The sequence below is a fragment of the Pipistrellus kuhlii genome, unplaced genomic scaffold (assembly GCF_014108245.1).
Source record: "Pipistrellus kuhlii isolate mPipKuh1 unplaced genomic scaffold, mPipKuh1.p scaffold_m20_p_1, whole genome shotgun sequence".
Classification (NCBI taxonomy): domain Eukaryota; kingdom Metazoa; phylum Chordata; class Mammalia; order Chiroptera; family Vespertilionidae; genus Pipistrellus; species Pipistrellus kuhlii.
The window spans coordinates 119,196,448-119,219,983 of record NW_023425404.1 but is presented as its reverse complement, the minus strand read 5'-3'; the positions used below and the strand labels follow the sequence as shown (position 1 = coordinate 119,219,983).

At 40.2% G+C, this 23,536-nt stretch overlaps 1 protein-coding gene across 1 annotated transcript in view; it reads right to left on the bottom strand.

Annotated features, from left to right (window-relative positions):
* Window positions 1-12,816, bottom strand: part of ITIH2 (inter-alpha-trypsin inhibitor heavy chain 2) — a 39,094-nt gene extending 26,278 nt beyond the window's left edge. Inside the window, exons 1-6 of the mRNA XM_036461344.2 lie at window positions 12,603-12,816; window positions 10,713-10,787; window positions 8,743-8,775; window positions 7,163-7,332; window positions 3,397-3,501; window positions 579-741 (exon numbers count right to left, since the gene is read on the bottom strand). Coding sequence (XP_036317237.1) covers window positions 579-741; window positions 3,397-3,501; window positions 7,163-7,332; window positions 8,743-8,775; window positions 10,713-10,787; window positions 12,603-12,686 — 630 coding nt within the window. The 5' untranslated portion in view covers window positions 12,687-12,816. The remainder of the gene's footprint in view (window positions 1-578; window positions 742-3,396; window positions 3,502-7,162; window positions 7,333-8,742; window positions 8,776-10,712; window positions 10,788-12,602) is intronic.
* Between the last annotated feature and the right edge of the window lie 10,720 nt (window positions 12,817-23,536).

Below are 23,536 nucleotides of genomic sequence, written 5' to 3'. Positions count from 1 at the left end.
TGGAGCAAGAATTTTGAGATGAGATCATCCTGTACTATGCGGTGGTTCTTAAATCCAATGACAACTTTTCTTATAAGAGAAAAGGCAGAGTGAGACTGGGATATGCAGAGGAGGTGATGATTGGAGTGATGTGGCCATGAGGCCAGATGTCAATGCCAGCAGTTGCCAGACCCGGGAAAAAAGCAAAGAATAGACTCTTTCCTAGAACCTGTGGGAGTGCTGCCCCATCAACAGCTTGATTTCTGATTTCTGCTCTCCAAAACCGTGAGAGAACAAATTTCTGTGGTTTTAAGGTTGTGGTAATTTGTTACAGCAGTGCTAGGAAACTGACATAGCTAATAAGAAATCCAGCTGACGCTGAAATCAGTAAGGAAGTGGCCTAGTAGACTCCAAACTCATACCCTTTTCAGGATATCAACCTGTCTTGTAGAGTTGAATCGTATCAAACACCATTTATAAGAGAATGTATGTTATTAGGACAAGAAATAAATGGAAGGGAAGCCATTGTTAAATGATTCTGCAAACAACAGAACAGTAAGGGGATGACATCACTGCACACCCTGCAAATCCACACTTACCTCCAAGTGTTTGGCCAGTCGTCCTGGATTCAGAGGAAGCCTGTGTTCATAGGATCCCAGCTTCCTCCACTTCACTTCCTGGTAATGAAGTTCAAACTGCACCTTTGCTCCAGGGCGGATGTTCACTTCGGTTTTAAAGTTCTCCATATCCAGAACCCTGCTCCTGAAGGTGTGAGCCCCTGATGTAAGTTATCACATGTGTGACCAAGCGCAAGACCCAGAATCTAGGCAGAGGGTAGTTGGATGATGGCTCAATTGTTCATGAAAATGAATAGTATATTTAAACCTACAAGTAAATTTATTTTTATGAACACTTTTAGTCTCCTCTCTTACCTGATCTTTTCTTCCGGAGTTTCTTAAAGATTTGAGGGCCATTTGCAAAAAGCTCCCAGTTACTGATGCCTATTGTGTGCTAGAAACTTGACACATGTCATCATAGCTTGCAAAGCAGCTCTGCAAGATGGGTACCAGTACCCTTATTTATCAGACAATAACATATGAGGCTAATAGAGAATTGGTAACCTGCTGAAGACTACACAGGTAGTTAATTGCAGGGCTGAGCCTCACACTGAAGTTTAGATAGCTCCAAGGAGAGCACCCATTTCCTCTGCTGCACTGTACTCTCATTCTAGGGATTCTTTAATTTTGAAAGTCTTCAGAAAGAAGATATCTATTATTTCACCAAATTGAATACGTATTTCCAGCATAAGGCTTCACTTAGTCATGTACTTATCAAGCCCAATGCCATCATTGGTCTTGAAATGTTTATGGTTTTAAAGAGAAATTATCAAATGAGGATAATTTGAATATTAGGATACATAATATTTTTAAAAAGTTAACTGACTAACGCAGCAAGGTGAGATTGTGATAATGAGCCCACTGGGGATCGGGGAAGTACTGTGGGAAGGCAGCTTGGAATACCAGGTGGCTGAAGAAAAAGATGAACATAGCCTGGTGCGCACCTCGTCAGCATGTGACCACCGGCCTTATTATCTGGGGAGTGAACTAGGACGTGAGCTCTATGGTCTGTTGTACCTGCAGAACCTAAGAGAATTTCTGTTGCTAAGAAATATTTGTGGAGTGAGTAATAGCAAGTGAGTGGGCAATGTGGTCAAGGTGATGGATAAAAATGGAAAAATGATATCCTAAAGATAAAAGAACTCAATCAACCTGGATCAGTACTGGATCAGTCCCCTCTGCTTGGAATTTCTTCTCTCCTTTCTCTATCTGGATAAATTTTTACAATCGAATTGTGTTCAGTTCAAACACCAGATCCTCTGTGACGATTCTTCTGAACTCCCAGACAGAATTGTACACTTGAGCTCCCCCATAAGGTTTTGCACCCTCTCTACATGAGCACTTACTTCATTGTATATTATCCTATCTAATGAAGAGGGAATATGCAAATATGCATCTTTGTAACCATCACTCAGTCACAAAGATGGCTGCACCCACAGCTGAGGCCAAGTTCCCATAAAGAGCCTTGATGAGCAATCAGCAGGGACCTGAGGCTGTGCCCTCCTCTGCCCCTGTGGAGTTTGACAGGGGACCTAAGGCTGCACCCCTGACCAGGCAGGGCTTGACAGGGAACCTCAGGCCATGCCCCTGCCCCAGTGCCAGGTCCGGGGGCCTGAGGCCACACCCCCAACCCGGCGGGACTTGACAGCGGACCTCAAGGTGTGGTTCCCGTCCTGGTGCTGGGCTAGGGGACCTCAGGCTGCTACCCCTACCCCAGCACCAGGCTGGAGGACCTCAGGCTGTGCTCCCCACCAGGTGGGGCTTGACAGGGGACTTCAAGCCATGCCCTCCACCCAGCAAGGCTTGATGGAGAACCTCAATGCATGCCCCCAAACCAGTCTGGGCTGGGGGACCTCAGGCAATGCTCCCGTCCTGGGGCTGGGCCAGGGGATCTAAGGCTATGCCCCCTGCCTGGCAGGGCTTGACAAGGGTGGGACTGGATGGCTCTGGATCTAGCCCAGTTTCAGGGGGGAGGAGGGCAGCTGGGTCTGGGTCTCATGCGATTTTGAGGTGCATGTGGGTGGGCAGGGACTTGACTTTGAGTCCCATGGTATGCCCCAGACTCTGATAGGAGGAAGGTTTTCATATACATTTTACTAATTTTCGTTCATCTCTGACACTTCTATTATGAAGAAAGGGCAACTAGCAATATTAAATTATTTCCTCTAATCAATCCCCTTTTAATGTGCATGGATTTCATGCACTGGGTCACTAGTATGGACCAACCCCTTAAAAGTACATATATTGTATATATGAGCTTGCTAACATCATTAGTTTTGGACTGACTTGTTTGGTGTGCGCAACAGGAAATATTTTGCTTTCGGAGAACAAGAAAAAATAGATTTATTTGTGTTATACTTATTCATTTGTGTTGTTATTCAGTGTCTGGTAAGTTAATGTTCAAGAAAATATATTAATGTTTAATAAAATGGTCTATTATTTTACGTTAATGATTACTCATTTATTTCAGCCCTTTGTAATCAGCATGTCTCTATCAAAATAAACCTACGTTTCTGTGAAAATTGAAGCTTTTCTTTTTTTGTGGCCCACATAAACTTAAACCTTGTTTATTTGGCCCATGGTAGCCTTTGAGTTTGACATGCTTTCTTTACATACACTTTTAGCAAATCAACATTAGCTAGATCATCCATCTGAAGCTGTGTAAGGATAGCTCAGTTGCTGCAGAGAGGCCTTAGGGAATAGAAACTGGAGCACCTAACTCTGCCATCTGACTACCAGGCTGTGTGCTCTTGAGGAAGGGACCGGGGAGACAGCAGTGGGATGAGGGCGCGGGCCTTACCTCACCATTCCGGTGCTTTTGTCTTTTGCTCTTGCCTGTGAGTAGAGGGCTCTACCCACGGTTTTCTCCTTAATGGAACTAGTGAATGTAGTGCCATCTACACTCCTAGAAAATGACAGAAAGCCACCAGTTGGTCTGAATATAAAGCAAACAAAAACAGCAAAACTAACAAAAACAACAAGCACACATGCCAACAGGTGGATTTACTGAATGGGGGCAATGATCATTTTGTACCTGGAAGAAAAAAGAAGAGAGACATTTGCATATTTCATGCACAGGCGTCTCTTCATCTGACAGTGTGATTTAAGGCTCCCATCATCCTAAAAGCTTTCCCTTACTACTGTTGCTTGTGTTAAAAATGTTCCTTTATTTTCAAATTTTACCCTGCAGATAAGGTATTGTTTTTATTGGGTAACCTTTTAAAAATTTTAAAAGTTCTTTTCAATGGTTGACATTCAATATTTTTTTATAATAGTTTCCGGTATACATTTATATATATATATATATATATATATATATATATATATATATATATATATAGTGATTAAATATTTATATAATTTATGAAGTGATCCCCCTATAAGTCTAATACCCACCTGGCACCATATACAGATATTACAATATCGTTGACTATATTCCCTATGCTATACTTTAAATTCCATGACTCTTTTATAACTACCAGTTTGTACTTCTCAATTCCTTCATCTCTTTTTCCCCAGCTTCCTAAACCCCTTCCCCTGTGGCAATCATCAGTCTTCTCTCTACATCTATTAGTCTGTTATAATTTTGTTTGTTCATTTATTTTGCTCTTTAGATTCCACATGTAAGTAAATCATATTTGTTTTTCTCTGTCTTATTTCACTTAGCATAATCCTCTCTAGGTTCATGGTTGTTGCAAAATGTAAGATTTCATTCTTTTTAATGGCTGAGTCATATTCCATCATTTATATGTACTACACTTTCTTTATCCACTTATCTATTGATGGGCACTTAGGTTGCTTTGGCTGTCCCCTTTGAATCACAAACGTGCTCAGAAGAGGTAACTGGTAAGTCACAAGTTATCTGGCTTACATTGGGTTCATAAGATCAAACTTCTATGAATTAAAGTTTGTCTGCCATAGCTTGTGGGCATTTTGCTCTCCTACAAGGGTGGCAGAGAATAAAGAAAGCTGGAGAAAGGTGTGATGAAGGAACCCTTTTGCAAAGTTTGTGTTCACCCCTCTAACATCTCCCTTGGGGACCTCTAGCCTCTCTTTACATCTCCATCTCTATCTACCTGAATTTTAGCTGGCTGTTCTGTAATCCATACCAAGAAATGACAGGTTAGAGCAGTTGAATTACAGAATTTTAGAAACAAAAGGGGGGCTTATGGCATTCAAATGGGCAGTATCTCTTTCCAAGAAGGAACTTAGAAATGTGTGGAAATGTTTTTGGTTGTTCTGATCACTGAAAGTATTACTGGCATGATAGGAGGGCACCAAGAATGCTAGATATTCTGCAGTGTGTAGGGCAGTTTTGCTAAAAATTGTCCTGTCCCATGCACCAATAGCATGCTTGTTGATGCACACCTCTATGTTTGCCTTTTTAGATGAGAGAAATCAGAGCCAAAGGTACAAGTGACTTGATCAAGGTCACAAAGCTGGTTAGAGACTGAGTAAGAACTGCGCCCTACATGCCAGGTTAGCACTATTTCTATCAGTCATTCTAAGGTTCAAAGACCAAAAAGTTTTAAAGACAAAAGTAAATCATTTCTATTAGTAGAATATTTGGAACCTTGATTAAAAAAAGGCAGAAGAAATATTTTGCATATGGAGGTCTGCACAACTTCTAGTAAATTGTAGTGATTTAAGCAACTATTTCCTCTGGTCTTATAAATCCAGCCCTGGGTAGAGGGAGATCAAATAAATGTATATACATAATTCTGTCTTTCATCACTTCAAATCTTCTCTGGAATGAGATACAAAAAATGGAGAGGATAGAGGAAAATAGAAAGAAGATACAGTTAGAATGAGTCCTGGATTTGTAGTTTAAAACTAAAGATATATTAAAATAGTTTTAAATATAAATTTTCAGACACAGTATTACATAATATTCCTACATAAAAGCTTTTCATTCTACATTTGCTTCCTACAAAAAGCTTACTAAAATGCTTTAAAAATAATTTTCTAAGCCAATTCAAAGGAAACCTATTCAAAGTCAAATACTGTCCTTTTTCAACCTACTTTATTTTGTTTAGAAAATAGTTAATTGGCTCTGCAATTTTTTGAAGTTAACATGCATGGTATTTGAATCTTTTGTTTTATTTCTTCACAGTTATAATTGATCATATTGGTGTAAGAGAGACAAAAGCAGACGAGAAGTAACTCAATCTAATGCCTTAATAAAAAACAGCCAGACTGTATGCAGAGCATCGTCTCTCTTCTAGGCAACCGGAGAAGGACATCAGCCAAGTGGCGCACAGGGAACATTTAATAAATGAAGCAGCCAAGTGGGACAAAGTAACTGGACCTCACTTTGTCCAGTTGAAAGGTGTTTTAGTGGTTAAACATTTTTGTTGTTGTTGTAGAAATCTTCAAACATACAAAGAATAAAAAGAATAATATAAACAACTCCATGGATCCATCATTGAACTACACCATTATCAGTATTTCAGACAATTTAATTGTCTGAATCCCCACTCTCTTCACTTTGATTATTCTGAAGCCAGAAGCCAATCTCAGACAGTATGTCATGTCCTTCTAGAACTCTTCATTATGCATTTTGTAGAGAATTTTTAAAAAATTGTGAGTAGAACTCGAGTTACTGGGTAGAAAAATGGAACAGATTTCAATTAAGTATAAGAGATAATTCTAACAGACCTATCAACTATACAGTGGATTGCCCTGGGAAGTAGTAAGTTTATTATTAAAGAGATATTTAAGTTAAGCCTGGATAATCCACTTTTCAGGGATATAATAGTGGAATTCAATCATTTGACTGATGATTGGACTTAATCAATGGTTCTTATATATTTTTTCCCATACAGAAAGAAGACAGATGATACTGAACTGCTATGCACACATTCATATATGGTTCCCTGGAAGCCAGAGCAATTTCTTATATTTATCTCCTGTCCTTCACCCCCCCCCCCGCGGCCCCCCCCCCCCCCCCCCCCCCCCCCCGCGCCTCCTCCCCTCACCAGTTTGGCTCAGTGGATAGAGCGTCGGCCTGTGGACTGAAAGGTCCCGGGCTCGATTCTGGTCAAGGGCATGTACCTTGGTTGCGGGTACATCCCCAGTGGGGGGCGGTGCAAGAGGCAGCTGGTTGATGTATCTCTCTCATCGACGTTTCTAACTCTCTATCCCTCTAAATTCCTCTCTGTGTAAAAATCAATAAAATATATTTTTTTAAATAAAAATACATATTTTAAAAAATGCAAGTAAAGGGAGAGGTTGTTACTACAGAGATAGCTTAAATTTGTTTTAACTTATTAGAAATGAAAAGCAAATCCTTCACAAATTCTGATTTTTTTGGAGTTTTTTTTTCCCTTATTTTTTTTATTAAATTATTATTGTGTACATATCTTACCATTGCCCCCCCCCCCCCAAATCTGATATTTTTAACAGAAACAAATTATTTGGGGTCCACTCCACAATGACCCTTGACATCCAGTGGGTCCAAAACTCTGAGAGTGAGAACCACTGGAGCAGTTGACCGTTAAAGCCCATTCTAACTATGATTCTGTTAGTAGCACATAAACAATTTCTGGGTGCATAGAATTACTCACATGGAGAAGTTGGAAATGAAGGCTCCTTTGGGAATCTGAACATCAAACACGACATCCTGAGGTTTTGGGGAATTGTTCACCACTTTGGTCTGGATCATGGTGTTGGCCATACGGGAAGTAATAGTGGATTGGACTTTGTAGCTATAAAGAGTTACTTGATCAACATCTTCCTGTTGACAAGGAAGCATAGCTATACTCAGAAAAAAATTATACAGAACTTCACTATGGATTTGATGCTAAGAGTAGTACATCTTCTTATGAACAAGCCTAAGGCAGTATTAAGCGTCTATCTCAGGTGGGTATTATTAAACATTCTTCTAACTTGAAATACTCCCCAGGCAGAAGTCTGCCTTTATTTTGAGATCTCTTGACATGCCTTTCAAGTTTATACATCTATTAATGATTTTTAAAGATAGAACACAAATAGAAAGTGGTTGTGGGAAGCGAGATCAGATTGTAAAAGTCCTAGAAATAACTTCAAATGCAGGGCCACAGTGAAAGAAAGGATACAGGATTGCAAGGTTGGAAGGGGACCCTGTCTGCACCTCCAGCGTGGAGGTGAAGCCAGGGATATGGTGAGGTGGAAGACACACATGGTCTCCATACTGCTATCTTCTTTGATTTTATCTATTACAATTGAATCTTCTCCCCGTCTTCTTCTCTTTCCCCAAGGAAAGACACTGATAGGTGAGAACACTGATAGGTGTGAGTAACAAATTGAATAGAAGGACAAGAAAAATATCATTTAAATGCCATTATTGGTCCAGCACTCTGGACCCCCTTTGCCAGTTCTCTACTCAGTTAAGGCAGCCCCAATGTAAAAAAGGCTACAGTTTATGAACATGCTCAAGGCAAGGGATTATAAACACATTGCTTTTAGGAGGTGCCTGAGAATTACAAGCTGCTTCAGGACTATAGCAATGCAACTTCATTAGGTTTTGCCTTTTTCCTTCTAAATAAATTGCTTAATTCAATGCTAGGTGTCATCCCTCAAACTTTCTCATTCAAGATGAAACCTTTCAACTCAATATCCAGCTCACTTCCAGCTAAGATAAAACCCAGGCTGTTATTGTTCTTCCTACTCCTTAAACCTGTGCTTGCCACAATTTCTGTCAGTTCAGAGCAGGAAGCCAACACAAACCACTTCCTTTTGACATTTTCTTGCCACGGGAAACACGACCTTGAACATCTCAGGGAATCAAGTCATTTCATTTTTAGGAGTTCCTTTCCCACACTCCTTTAACTCCAGAGCTGTGAGATGTCATATTTGAAATAAAAACTGTTAATCTGGAATAAATATATCTGCTTGGATGAAATCTATGTTGGCAAAACTTAAGAAGACAAAGAGAAAGGGCATTTGCAATACTTGGTGACATCTCCTCTGGATGCTTGTACACGGTTCTCTTCCATGCTGAGTTTTAGACACACTTCCAAATAGAATTGGGCAACAGGGTATTTCAAAAGTCAGGTAAATGCTCTCGGTGATGGAGACAAAGGAGGTAACAGAACTGATTTCTAGATAATAGGTAACAGAAAAATCATTCAGGTATCAATATTTAACAAAATCAAAGTAAGCTTACCATGGTTTCTCCGGATTCTCCAGAAACACTTCTCTGTGAAAGGAAGTTAGATAATCATTCTTCAAAAGTGTGTTACTTATTACCATAAGGGCAAAAACTGCTTTCTCTCAGTAAAAAAAAAAAAAAAAAAAAAAAAAAAAAAAAAAGTGCCCCCCCCCCCCCCCCCGCAATCCTGAGCTGTAATCTCTTCATTGAGCCAAGACATAAATATCAAACATTCTGGGATACTATTTTACTATTTCCCATTGGTGTGTTTCTCTGAACAAATTTCTCAGCCCCCTTTGGGTTGCATGCCCATCATTGTTTACATAATGCTAAAGCAAATGTTTTTAAATGAAAATATCTAACCAAACTCATGCTGAGTAGCATATACCACCTTCATCCTACTTGTATGATTGATTTTTTATTCAATTGAATGGTTGTTTGGGTGTTTGTTTTTTTGTTTTTTTGTTTTCCTACCATGGGGCTCTGGCCATGCCATCCCCATTTGTTTGCTTCCCTTTCTGGCTCCCCTCTGTCCCCTCCCTCAATATCACTAACTCCTATTCCTCCTTCAGATCTCTGCGCAGACAGAATTTTCTCAGTGAAGTTCTCTCTGACCCCCTCTAAATAGTAAGCATTTCATAGCAGCATAGCTCTTCTTCAAAGGAAGAGAGTGGGAATATGTGTCAGTCTCCTCCATTAGACTAAGCTACGTGGGAGTCAGGATTTTGATGTATTTTCTCCTTGGTGGAGCTAAGCATGGTGACTGGCATGTGGAAACTCTGTACCCTAACCGCTCTGCTAGGGAATTATTCACAGGAAAGATTGTCCTGTGGGCATGGAAAGCTGAGTGGCTTTAGAGAGATGGGTGAATATTTCATGTCTGGTGAAGTTTAAAGTAATAATTCAGGTGTTGGATATAAGCTTTGCTTGCCTGATTTGGGGTGAAATGAGGTATTAAGAGGTATTACATGACATAATGAGTCAATAGTTGCCTCTTGCCAAGACTGGTTTGGCTCAGTGGATAGAGCGTCGGCCTGCGGACTGAAAGGTCCCGGGTTCGATTCCGGGCAAGGGCATGTACCTTGGTTGCGGGCACATCCCCGGTGGGGGGCATGCAAGAGGCAGCTGATCGATGATTCTCTCTCATCGATGTTTCCAACTCTCTATCCCTCTCTCTTCCTCTCTGTGAAAAATCAATAAAATATATTAAAAAAAATAGTTGCCTCCTTTTAGACTTTTCAAGTGAAATTTTCAATGACTAAGTTTTCTCTCTTGTAGGTAGATGAAGATCCTGACATGAGGGCTTGGCTATTGGGTTTTAATATTATTGGTTTACAAAAAACCTGGACTTCTGGAAAGTAAAAAATTCATTCCCATACAAAATAAGTCACCAGTCAGCTTAGGGTTGTTTCCACAAATACCTTTCTCAGCATGTAGGCTCTTTGGGGAGGAAGCCAAACCTTTCCTGGGCTCCTGGAGAAGTCACCCCCATGAATGAGAGGATCTTGTTTATGTTGCCTCTAGAATGCAGCCCAAGTGTGGCCAGTTCTCCGAGCCACTTCCTTGCTCTCTGAGCTACACCTCAAGAGAGCAGTGACCAAGGGAAAGAGAATGTGTGGCTGTAAGAGAGACACATCTGCCACCACTGGGATGGGAAATACCACCTAAGAGGAAGTTCTTCCTTATCAGGCAGTAAAATCATCCCACAATCTTTAAGTTTAAAGAAAACACATAGCTGCATATCCTTCAAGGGACTCAGGTGACCATTATGGTTCAGAGGCTCAGGGACAGCTGCATAGAAGTCTCTCTTGATTTTTACCTTGAAATGCTTCCACTTACGTGTAAAACCATTGGCTTCTTTCTGCTTAAGAACCCCACAAGCTCTTGAGAGCATCTAGCAAAAAGTATCTTACTCCTTCTCCTACTTCTTCAGTCATGGCTTCTTTTATTTATTTTTCCCTTTTCGAATTTAAGGCTTACTACACCTGATGCCTCCGGTTCTCGGGCACAAATTGAAATCTGCCTGGAGCCAGTTCCACAAGATCTTCATATTCTGCAAACTTAAAAAAATAATTTAAGATGTTTATTTCTATTAATTAACGAAATTGAGAGCAAAGTAAGCAGCTGGTGATAGGCATAGAAGTATTCATTATATTATTTTATCTTATTTCCTATACTCTGGGCACTCTCACATTTTTACATAAATATTTCTTTAATATGTTTGCTAGTTATTAAGTGGAAGAAATTAATTTATGAGTTTGCCAAAAGATGCTGTGGCATAAGATAGGGGAAAAAGTAACCCACGGTTCAGGCGTGTGTCTGGGGGAAGTAGTGGGTAGATCTTAGGGGCATCAACAGTATCTGCCTGGATAACTGTGAGCCATTAACCACTGGATTAAGAATGTCAATATAAAAGTAATACCAGTAAGAAGTGATAGAAAAAACACAAACAAATTTGGATGTGTTGGCTTTAATTCTGGTGGTTTTTGGAGTGGTGGTTTTTAAAGTGTTAGAAAATATGGAAGTTGCTAAGCAGACAGAGTGATCCATCTCCCCGCACCACCACCACCAATAAATAAATAAATAAATAAATAAATAAGTAAAAAAAAAAATAGGTTTTCCTGTTTTTTGGCATATTTATTTTTTAGTAACCCACTCTTCAAGTACCTGTGTTTCCCTGAAAATAAGACACCTTCCGAAAATAAGACCTATTTACAGGTTTCCTTCTGAGTGAAATATAAGGCATCCCCCTAAAATAAACCCCCCCTAGGCTCTGTCTCAGAATGCTATTGCTAAACATGAGAGGTTTGGTCCACTGATTCTGAAAGAAATGGAGTCACAAGAAATTCACCAGGAAATTCAGGAATTGGATTGTTATGATGATGTTCCAGAAGATGAAGACATGATTGTCATTAAATAAATGAGTAAATTCTTGATACTGTAGGATTCACAGTTTGTCTGGAACTACCGTACTACCATACTGTATACAGGTAATAAATTTCCTTTATTTTCATTTAACAATAAATGTGTACCATATTCTTCTTCATGGAAAAATAAGACATCCGCTGAAATTAAGACCTAGCGCATCTTTGGGAGCAAAAATTAATATAAGACACGGCAATATTTTCGGGGAAACAGGGTATTACAATCTTCTGCATCTCCCAGGATATTCCCATAATACACATTGCTTTCTGGCATAAAAATAGCTTTTGTATGACTTTCAAAATGACTCAGTCCAAGGTTTTCCTTATGTAGGGATGGCCAAAGGTCTAAAGTAGAGACCTTGAGCTCTGAGAATAATTCCTGCACTCCACCAGCCCACTTGCCACCTTCCCCTTTAACAGGAATATTTAACATGCTCTTATTACAGAAATCATTGTCCACTTAGGTATGAAAAACAATACTGCTTTCATAATGATTTTTCTTATTTTCTGCATGAGTGATAATGCCATGTCATCACCATCATTATCATCATCATCAACATTATCATTATAGCTAAAAATTATTAGGTGCTTTCTGGTGTTTGCCCTGGGTTAGATAATTTAATATGTCATTTAATTCTCAAATAACCTTTGAGTTAGGTCAGTTATTATTCCCATTTTTTTTTAGGTAAGAAGTGGGCAGCTGCACTCCATAAATGCTACATAATGGGGCCAGCACATTGAGCTTGATTTCAATCATCTCATTTGAAACTGTTAATGCTTTAAAAAATAAATACACAGTCCAGTAATTACAACAGTGAATACTTCTATTCAGATGAGTTTATCATAAGTTTTCTTTCCACCCCGAATACAGTCCTTGAACAGCTACGGCAACAGGGTAAGTTTCTGAGCATCCGTATAGGCAAGAGCAAGGAGGCTTCAGCAAGTACTTACTTCTGGGAGTCCGTTGGTGGGGATTTCGAAGGCTTGTGCCTCAGAAAGAAAGAACCAGATGAGAAAGCTCGTGAGCCATTGCATCTTGCTGGGCAGCTTGGCCAAGGGCTCGTCCAGTGCAGAGTCTGGGGAGAATTCCCCTCTCACCGAACTGAGTTCAAAGGAACAGCAGAGGAGTACAGTTCGTTTTTAAAAAGTAGAAAAAAGAGGAAGAAAGCTCTCAAACTTTGTTCAAACATGGGACAAATATTTGTTCTGGAGTTCAAACTCGAGCTGAGGGGGTGGATTGGACACCCAGAGGTTATTCAAACAGCAAGGCCTGAGGCAGGCCCTGGGCTGTGAGAACCCGGATGACAGTGCTGTCTCCGCTTCTGCTTCTTTGAATGCTGCTTCTTCTTTCGCCTCTGCGGGTGTTTGTTCCTCTTAAAAGCAGAGAGGCCTAAAGATAAGTGCCATCCTCTTTGAAGGACCAAGAGAGGGACTGCAGTGAGAAACAGAGGCAGAGAGAGAGGGGGGAAAAAAGCTAAGTGAAGTTTCTGGGGACAAAATCCTTTGATTTAAATGAAAGAAGGAGGAATTTAGCAAAAAATGGGAGAGGAAACTGAATGCTTTTCTGAGCAACGCATTCCTTGTCAATGCTTTCCCTCTCTTTGGTAACTGAGTACCTATCCCTCGCGGAGAACTGGGCAGGCAGCTGTGCCGGATACAAAAGCCGCTCTTCAGTGAGGACGCTTCATGGAAGTGTGATGAAGAGAGTGGGGTCCTTCCTGCTGCCCTGACCAGCCTTTGCTCAGGTCGGTGGCAAGTCAGTCCTCGCCTGGCCCAGAATCTGGGAAGTCCAGCCTGGAAGTGGAGTGTATTATTCCTTCCCGTTCACAGTCTGGATAGAATAGTAAAGTTAAGTAGGATCTATTGAGCCTTGCCTGGTGCCAAGCACTTTTACTTTCATTATCTTTAAATTTTTTTAATCTATAAAAGAGCCAGGTGATGTGAGTGCTGTATTTATCCTCATTTACAATGGAGGAAAATAAGGTTAAATAATGTATTCCACATCTCACAGTGGGTAAATAGAGACAAGGATCAAGGTCGGCATGACCTCAAAGCCTTTGCTCTTCAGGACTGAGCCCAAGAGAAGCAACCTGCCACCCATCATCGGGATCCAATGTCCCAGGTATGAATTTAGACTGGAATTTACCTGACATCCCCAGCATCGTCTCTTTGTTGAGCCCGTTTCTTGAGCCTCTCCTGCAGACATCTTCTTGAACAAGGCCCGTGCTGTGGACCTCAGTTTGGTCCATGGGGGAACTCTCAGGTTGTTTCTAGCAGTTTCCTTCCCAGGAATGCAACTCATGGCTTCCTCCCTGAAATTCCATGATCTAGCATCTAATCATGGACCTGCTGCTGGGAACCTTCACTCTTTAAGGAAACTTGCACCCACATGGAAAAAGAGAGTCGGGCATGGCCTCTGAAACATGAGGATATAGGGCTGTTCCTAACGGATCCTTGTCTGGCGAAACTCAGCATGTTTCCTTGCACCTCAGAGTCACTGTGGGGATTACACAGAACACAGCACAAATGAATGGGTCAGTTGTCTGAGATAGCTTCCTGATTTGGTTTGAAGGGAAATGGTTTAAAGTTTATTTTAAAAACATTTCCAGATGAAAAGAGAAAGTAAAAAACAATGCAAAAAAGAGGAACTTATGGATTCAAATATGCATAATAGTATTTAAAAAAAAAACCCTATAATTTTATTGATTATATCCAAGCACATGCCAAAAATAGTTTGAAATATAAAATAGAAATAGATTAAATTTATCTGTAAGATTATGAAGGGTTACTGATTTTTTTTAAAAAGGTCAACCATATACTGTCTCTAAGATTTACACTTTATAGCCATGAGACAAAAACAGACTAAGAGTTAAGACTGCATTAAAATCTATTTGCTGTATTTCAAATACCTAAAAACAGAGATTATAAAAATGGTATCAGGTTAAATATATGTCATGACAAATAATAAAAAATGTCAGAAGATGCCCAGCTGGTTTGGTTTAGTGGATAGACGGTCTGCCTGGTGACTGAAGAGTCCTGGGTTCGATTCCAGTCAAGGGCAAATGCCTGAGTTGCAGGTTCAGTCTCCACTAGGTGGCATGAAGGAGGCAGCCAATCAATGAATCTCTCTCATCATTGATGTTTCTATCTCTCTCTGTCCCCTCTCTGAAATCAGTAAAAATATATATTTTAAAAAGTCAGAAGAGATTAATAAGTCTAAAATTAAAAATTAACTCTTTGGGGAAATAAGACAATAATAATATAGATTTTTAAATTAGAAGAAAGTGATAAATATTTGAATTCCATAAAAACAATACACAATAATAAATTAAAATTGAAAATGAGATATATAATGATTAACAAAACATATTTTAAAATAAATGTATATATTGCTAATAAATAGAGATATTGATTAGTATGTTAAATTTATAAAAAAAAAACCTTATGTGAAATGTAAAATATTTTAAATGGCTCATAATGTAGAGGCAAACAGACCAAAAACAGAGAAAGAAATGGAAAGTTACATAAAAAAGACTATTGAGACTGACCATTTTTTAAAAACTTCATCAGATATATAGTATCTGTACAATATGCAGATAGTGATCATGTGGTTTTTAATTCATCTAATGAGGCAGATATTGTCTTCACCCCTCAAATATGAACAGTACAACACATACACAAAGTTTAGGACCAATTTATTTTTTAAAAACTAGAGACCCAGTGCACAAAATTTGTGCACAGGGGCGGGAGAGGGGTTTCCCTCAGCCCAGCCTGCACCCTTTAGCAATCTGGGACCTTTTGGGGGACCCCTGTGGATCAGGCCTGAACTGGAGTTGGGCATCCCTCTTGTAATTCAGCAGCTCTGGTTTCTAACTGCCCATCTGTTTGCCTGGTTGCCACTAACCACTTGCTTGCTTGCCTAATTGCCCCTAATCACTCTGCCTGCCTGCCTGATCGCCCTTAACTGCTCTCTGGGAGGCAGGGCTAGCCAGGGTGAGGGATTGTGGTCATTCTGGTCTCTGGTCATTCTGCCATTTCAGTCACTAGATTTTTATTATACAGGACAATAAATTTGGGGCAACATCTTGGTACCATGAGAGAATAATTCACTATAACTGAGAGTGGATTGTCTAGAAAATCAAGGCTGATATTACACAAGAATACTTGTTAAAATAAAATTTCATTCAAAACATTAAAAGTTATTTTATTTATCTCAATAGCTATTGTGAAGCCATTCAATAAATTTCAAATTTGACTCTGATTAAAGAGCTAAAAATATTAGCATTAGCAGGAAATTATATATATCTATATATAAAAGCCTAAGCGACCGTTATGACCAGTTGCCCGAATGAACAGTCAACCAGTTGCTATGACATGCACTGGCCATCAGGAAGCAGACACCCAATGCAGGAGATGCCTCCTGGTGGTCAGTATGCTCCCACAGACAACCTACCGCAGTCCCTCCCCCCAAGCCATTTGGCCCTGATCAGCCCTGATTGGGACTGGGCGAAATGACTCAGACCGGCCCGATTGCTGGCCAGGCAGAGGGACCCAACCCGTGCACGAATTCGTTCACTCAGTTTCTAGTACGTGTGTGTGTGTGTGTGTGTGTGTGTGTGTGTGTGTATGTGTGTGTGATATATATATATATATATATATATATATATATATATATATATATATATATATATATATTGTTGTTGTTGTTGTTAATCCTCACCTGAGGATATTTTTTCATTAATTTTAGGGAGAGTGGAAGAGAGAGGGAAAAACAGAGAGAAACATCCATGTGAGAGAAACATATTAATTAGTTGCCTCCAACTAGGGCCAGGGCTCGAGGAGCCTGCAATGAAGGTATGTGTCCTTGTCTGGAATCAAACCTGGGACTCTTTGGTCTGTAGGCTGACACTCTATCCATTGAACCAAAACAGCTAGGGCAGGAGGCAAATTTTTTTTTTTAACATGACATGAGATGTGTGTTTGTAAGATAGACTATTCAAAAAAGTCGCTTCTCTCTTACAAAGAGAAACCAAATGATTTGTTTTGTAGAGGATGATATTCCTTTCCTAGAAAAATCTAATAAAAATTACTAGATGCAGTACATTTGTTTAGCCAAACAGCAAGATATAAGGTGAACCTGCAAAATCAGTTATATTTCTCTTAACTAGTGATTACACAGAAAATAATATGAAAAATATGTCTTATTAACCAACTGTATCAAAAGCACAAAGGAAATTGAATGAGGGATTCACAAGAAGAAATATTTTAAATTCTGATAAAATAAAAGAAGACACGAATAGATGGGATATTCTATTCTTAGAAATACTAATAGTTCATACTAATAACTGATTAGCTAATAAATTATTCATTAGCTAAATTAATATATACATTTTATAGAATATTGATGTCAGTGTCCCCATAGAATAATTTATAGAACCTAAAAACTCTGAGGATGAAAAGATAATAAAAGACAAAAAAAACCCATGTTTTTTAGCCCTCACTGGTTTGGCTCAGTGGATACAGCGTAATATAGACACTAATTAATACAATAAAATGTTGAGCCAGAAATACTTTTCATAGAGAACATATATATATCTAAAGCAACACAACAGTGGGGGAATGATTCAGTCCTGAATAAATGGTACTGGAACAGTTGGATTGCGGTATGTGAGAACTAACTGTAATCCAGTCCTTCCCTCCCTCGCTTAGGATGGGCCGGGTGAGCTCCCAGCCACATGGGTGTCTCTACCCAACCCTCACAGAAACATCCTGTCATAGCTCCAATCTGCTGAGATGATGCCTCTGAGCAACTGAGACCCTGTGGAATATTTTTAAGAAAATAATTATGATTCCCAACATGATGGCCCCTTCATCTCTTGTAATCTAATATTTTGAATGATCTCAGAACAACCAAACTGAGGGCAGCCTGGGTCAGTCTTTTTTTTTCTTTCTTCATGCAGGCCGATAACCTATCTCTAAATTCCAAGGTCTTGGACAGAATACCATGTTTGATCTCTTAATGTTCACAAACTTTATGGCTCCCTACCAGGGTAGGTGTGTATTCAGGTCACTGGGTCCTGAACCTGGGACTCTCCCACCCCACCTTGGCCTGGGCAACTGTAATCCAATGAATTAAAAGTATCCACTGTTACTTAAACTCTCCTGATTTATAGGATGGAAATCACTACTGCAAATTCCACAAGAGTACTCACTTTCATGTATTAGAAAATCAGTAGGAAATTTAAGGGATTTTTTTTTTATTTTTTTATTTTTTTATTTTTTTACTATATTTCATAATGTTTACTAGTAAGCAAAACAGTAACTCACTTAGTATTCAACGAGAATTCTAAGGAATATCAATAAACTTGAGGTTCATGACTCTGAGTATGCCACTGTGGCTTAGCTAACAGTGTGGCAATAGCCATCAGAAATTTATAAAATTCCGTTCTAGTTCAATCATTGTGAAAGAATAGTTTTAAAAGTCCAATGTCAAAAGTGAACTAATTTACAAATAGCTGTATCTGACTCTCTGCTGCTTATTCATTAGTTCGGATGAGACATAATTTGGAGAATGTCAGTTTTCAACACATATTTGAACTCTGATGGTTTCCTCTCATAGTGAAGTTAAGACATTTTGCTTTAGATTTTTAAAGAATTATTTGTTTTAAAATTTTCAAGAGGATATTCTATTATTCTGCCAAATCCCTTTTCTTCCCTCTTAGGCACAGGTGGGGGTTAATTTAATTTGGGGCCAGACATAAAGAAATTGCAAAAGAAAATTATTAAAAATTAGATAAATGTACTACAAGTCCAAAATACAAAATTAGGAAGTGTGGGTTTAAAGCAACAAACATTTTGCCTGATTCTTGGACATACTCCTTATTGCCCTCACTCAGAGGTCCAGGCTCACAGAGGCAAGAGAAAAATGGGGAGAAGTACATTACTTCTACCTGCAAGTGACACGTGTCATTTCCATTAATAGGTCTATTGTCGGAGTAAGGCACATGGCCTTGCTTAATTTCAAGGGTAGTGGGGTGGGGTGAAGTGGGGGTGGGGCAAGAAATTGCAATCGTTTCCTCTGCTGGAGAGGATAGGGAATTTGGATTTTTGGTAAAGAGTAATGTCTACCACTGGAGGAAAGCTGCAACTGAGAAATGAATGTTAACAAGAATTAGCTCTGGAATTCAAAATATATACAATATATTTTTATTGATTTCAGAGAGGAAGGGAAAGGGAGAGATAGAAACATCAATGAGAGAGAACCCTTGATCGGCTGCCTCCTGCATGCCCCTTACTGGGAATTGAGCCCATAACCCGGGCATGTGCCCTTACCGGGAATTGAACCATGACCTCCAGGTTCATGGGTCAATGCTCAACCACTGAGAACACCAACCAAGCTAGAATTTTTGCAAATATCAAGGAGGCCGTTGAGCGTCCCACCAAACAAAGAAGAGCAACATTCCAACAACATTTACCTACACAGCAGAGGTGAGTAACTGACAAAGGGTTACTGCAATCACAGATTTTCACTTTCCATAAGACCCTTCACTCCCTCTTCCTGGGCAATACTGACTTAGCCAGGGCCCCTGCAACATATTGTGAAAGAAATAGACCTTTGGGGTCAACTAACTGATTAGGAGACTGACCTCTTCTCGGAAACACTGTGGGTGTTGTCAGTTGGAAGCTGCTGTGTGGAATCAGGAAAAGGGGACAACAATCTGGGAGAAGCTAAAAGAAGGTTTTTAGAGCCCCAGGTTATTAGGAGAAAGAGCCCAGTTTTATTCCACATTTCTGCTTTTATTTTGTGTAGGTCTCTCTGAAGTGGCATTTGGATGATATGACTATAAAATTCACTCGAAATGTTTTTCAAAACGTGTCCCCACTAGATGGCGAAAGGTGCTCACCTATTTTGAACTGATCTAAAGAACCCAAGCAAAGTAGGGGATGAAGAATTTCAACGTAAAATATTGATTACACAATTGAGGGTGCGGACTTCTATAATAAGAAGCCTTATATAGTGCATTAAATGAGCATAACCTAGTATTTCTAGAGCTTGATTATGTGGTTATCCTCTCCAAGAATATATTTAAGTAATTACATATTAAAAGTATTGATTGATTCTGACACTTAACACATGATGGATACATGAGTGAATCATGCATAAGTATCATGGATTAGCTGTACTTACAAAACAGGAGATGTGGATATTTATTTATAAAAATTAATCATCCACCCAAGCTATCAATATACCTGAACACTTTCTGTATGCAGTGCCTGCTGTGAGACTGTTCATGGCACGTGCAGCCATCTAGGGGGTGAAGAGCAAATCTTTGGGGCACTGAGTGCTTTAGTTTCTACCACTTATTCGCTATGACCTTGAAAAGCTACTCAACCTGTTTGAGATTCTCGCTAAATGAAAAATGAATACAGAAGTTGGCCACTGCTCATTGGCTATTTTGTTGTATGTGGACGGACACATCCTATCCAGTAAAATCATTATTCTGTGAGATTGTTTTGGATGATATTAACATGGACTGGTCAATTGGTGGACTTCGAGTAAAGCAAATTGCCCTCCCTAACGTGGGTGGGCCTCGTCCAATCAGTTGAGGCCTGAATAAAAGAAAAGACTCACCTTCCCCCCAACTGAGAGAGAATTCTGGACTCAAACTGCACCTGTTCCCCGAGTCTCACCCTGCAGGGTTTGGACTCACCAAGCCTCCACAGTCACGTGAGCCAATTCCTTAAAATATGTCTCTCTCTTAGGTGTACGACTGCTCTTCCTCTGGAGAGCCCCAAGACAGCTGTCCTGTGAGTAGGGCTGATTTTGTTTCTCTCCTGAACAGGCTGTTGGGACACCTTCTCTGGTGAAGGAATCTCCAGCTGCACCTCCCTCAGCAGTGGCCATGTCCCTTCTGCAGTTGCTCAGTGCCTCCCTCAGCCGCTGGCTTCCTGTGATCTACTCCCCTCTAATGGAGTGTCTCCTTGCAGTTCACAAGTGAAGCAATCAGGCGACCCAATCACAGCTCCCTCCCACACGGCAGGCAATGTGCAGTTCACTCCTCAGATTGCCTTCCCCCTCACAGATGGCTTCAGCCAGCCTCATAGGGAGGGGAGACACCAGAATGCACCAGACAACCTTTTCCAAAGGGGCCCCTCACCTCAGTCCTCCCAGCATCAGCTTTTGAGGTAGGTGGTGGGTGAAAAGGCACAAAACTGGCTTGGGAACACATCTTTTCAAGACCTGCATGGGGAGTGAGGGTAGCACTTATTTTGCAATGTGGCATGGCCTGTCCATTTTAGCTTTAATCTTTGAAAGAGTCCCTATATAATGTTTTTCTCTTTCCTCTCTCCTCTGATGTGCAAAGTGCAGGCTTTAGGGAAGGACACCAAGTAAACATTCAGAGAGTGTGGTAGGCTGAATAACAACCCCAAAAGATTTAAGTCCTGATCCCCACAACCTGTGAACATGCTACTTTACAGGGCAAAAGGGATTTTGCAGATGTGATTAAGGATTTTAAGATGAGGAAATTATTCTGGATTATGTGGGTGGGCCCAATGTAAAAGAAAGAGGGTGACAGGAGGGTCAGAATCAGAGAGGAGCTGTGATGATGGAAGCGGAAGTTGGAATGATGCGGGGTCATGAGCCAACACAGTTGGCCTCCAGAAACTGGAAAAGACAAGTAAATGATTCTTCCTCAGAGCCTCCAGAAACAACATGGCCCAGTGAACCTATCTTTAGCCTCAGGAGGAAGGAGCTGTGAGAGAATGCAGGTGAGTTGTTATAAACCACTACTTTTGTGGCCATTTGTTACAGCAGCCACAGGAGACTAATATAGATGTTCTCTCAGAATATCTGTCACTAAAAATATATCAGGCATGCATGACATAAGTGTAGAAAAGAATGTTTCCCTTTTGTGATCATAAAATTATCTTGACATAAGGGGCAACCTTATTGGTATTCCTGTTTAAATGTGGTAAAACCATAGCAATGTAAAAATAAAAGAGATACTCCATTACAAGGTTCAATTACATAGTCAGGGACTTTTTTTTCTTTTTTTAAATATATTTTCATTGATTTCATAGAGGAAGGGAGAGGGAGAAAGAGATGGGATCATTAATGATGAGAGGGAATCATTGATAGGCTGCCTCCTGCACACCCCCTACTGGGGATGGAGCTTGCAACCCAGGCCTAAATCCTGACTAGGAATTGAACCATGACCTCCTGGTTCATAGGTTGATATTCAACCACCGAGCCATGCTGGCCAGGTGTCAGTGACATTTTCTGTGCTATATTTAATAACTTAAAAAAATTCAGAGTGAAGAATAACACAGACCAAATATTCAATAAAAGGACAGCAGTCTTATTAAGAAATATAAGCTATGTCGCTGTTTTGAGGTTCAGATATGAATTTATAAATCCCAGCTAGACCATTTCAAAACCTGGAGTAGTTACTTCATCATTCTGAAGTCGTGTTTTTATCTGTGTGATGGAGGTTGCCTGAGGAGAAAATAAGATATGGCATGTATAACACTTAGTGTAATGTTGGCATAGGGTTGAATTAAGAGAAACAGGTCATCTGTGTCTTTTATATTTATAAAATTGTCTTAGCAAGACTCTTGAGAAGGGGGGCATATACTGGCATTTCTCTTTAAATGGTAGTGAAACCGATATTTTTGAAAAAGATGCTTCATTAGAAAGTCACATTATGTAATCAATTTCAGAACTGAGACATGCCCCCATATAGTAGATTTTCATTGGCCAATAGTTTATGTAGAAGTTTTGTCATTCCTAATTGATAGAATGAGCGAAGACAGACTGATTTGCTTTATTCCCTACATTTTTTAGGCAGATAATAAGTAAAGGTGATGACTATGGAATAGAGAAGGTAGAAGGTGACATATACAATGTCTTCAGGAAAATACCCTTCCCTCCTCTCCCTGCCCCCTCTTCCACCTGGAGTCTTATTTCCCACAAGGATGTAAGACATAATAAACCTTATTTTTAATTTTAAAATAGTATAGATTCACAAAAGTTGTAACAATAATACATCAGGTTCCATGTACTCTTCATTCAATATCCCTACTGCTCACATCTGATGTATAACTATTGCACAATATCAAAACCAGGGAAATTGCCGTTGTTCCATCACGGGAGCGGGGATCCCTCAGCCATCAGTTGGACATCCTCAGTGCTGCCATTGAGGTGGAAGAGGCTCCCGCCACTGCCATTGCGCTTGCCAGCCATAGCCTGGCCTGGCTTCTAGCTGTGCAGTGCTTCCTCTGTGGCAGCACACATTGAGCATCTGCCCCTGGTGGTCAGTGGACGTCATAGTGACCAGTCATTCCACTGTTTGGCCAACTTGCATATTGACCTTTTATTATATAGTATTTCCTCTTCCATAGATCTTGTCTATAAAAGCCCAAGTGACCAAACAACCAAACAACTGAATGACCAAACAACTGGTTGATGAGTTGCTACGATGCACACTGACAATCAGAGGGCATATTCTCAATGCAAAAACTGCTCCCTGGTGGTCAGTGCACTCCCACAGCCAACCTCAATCAAGGAGGCCAGCTGGCCAACCTCCTGCAGCTCCTCCCCCCTGCTGGCCAACTTCTCATGGTCCCTCTCCTTGGCCGGCCAAGCTTTCCCCCACCCCCAGTTGGCTCTGATTGCCAGCCAGGCCAAGAGACCCCATCTGTGTATGAGTTTGTACACTAGGCCTCTAGTCTCTGGATAAAACTCAATGGTTAATAAAGTAGATGAAAAGTGGGTATAACTAGACTCCCAAGATATTGTGGGCTCCTGAGAAATCATAGAGCCAAAGCCAAAAGCAATCCATTTGCTCCCTAATATCTTTGATTTAGAAGGAAGGAAAAACCCC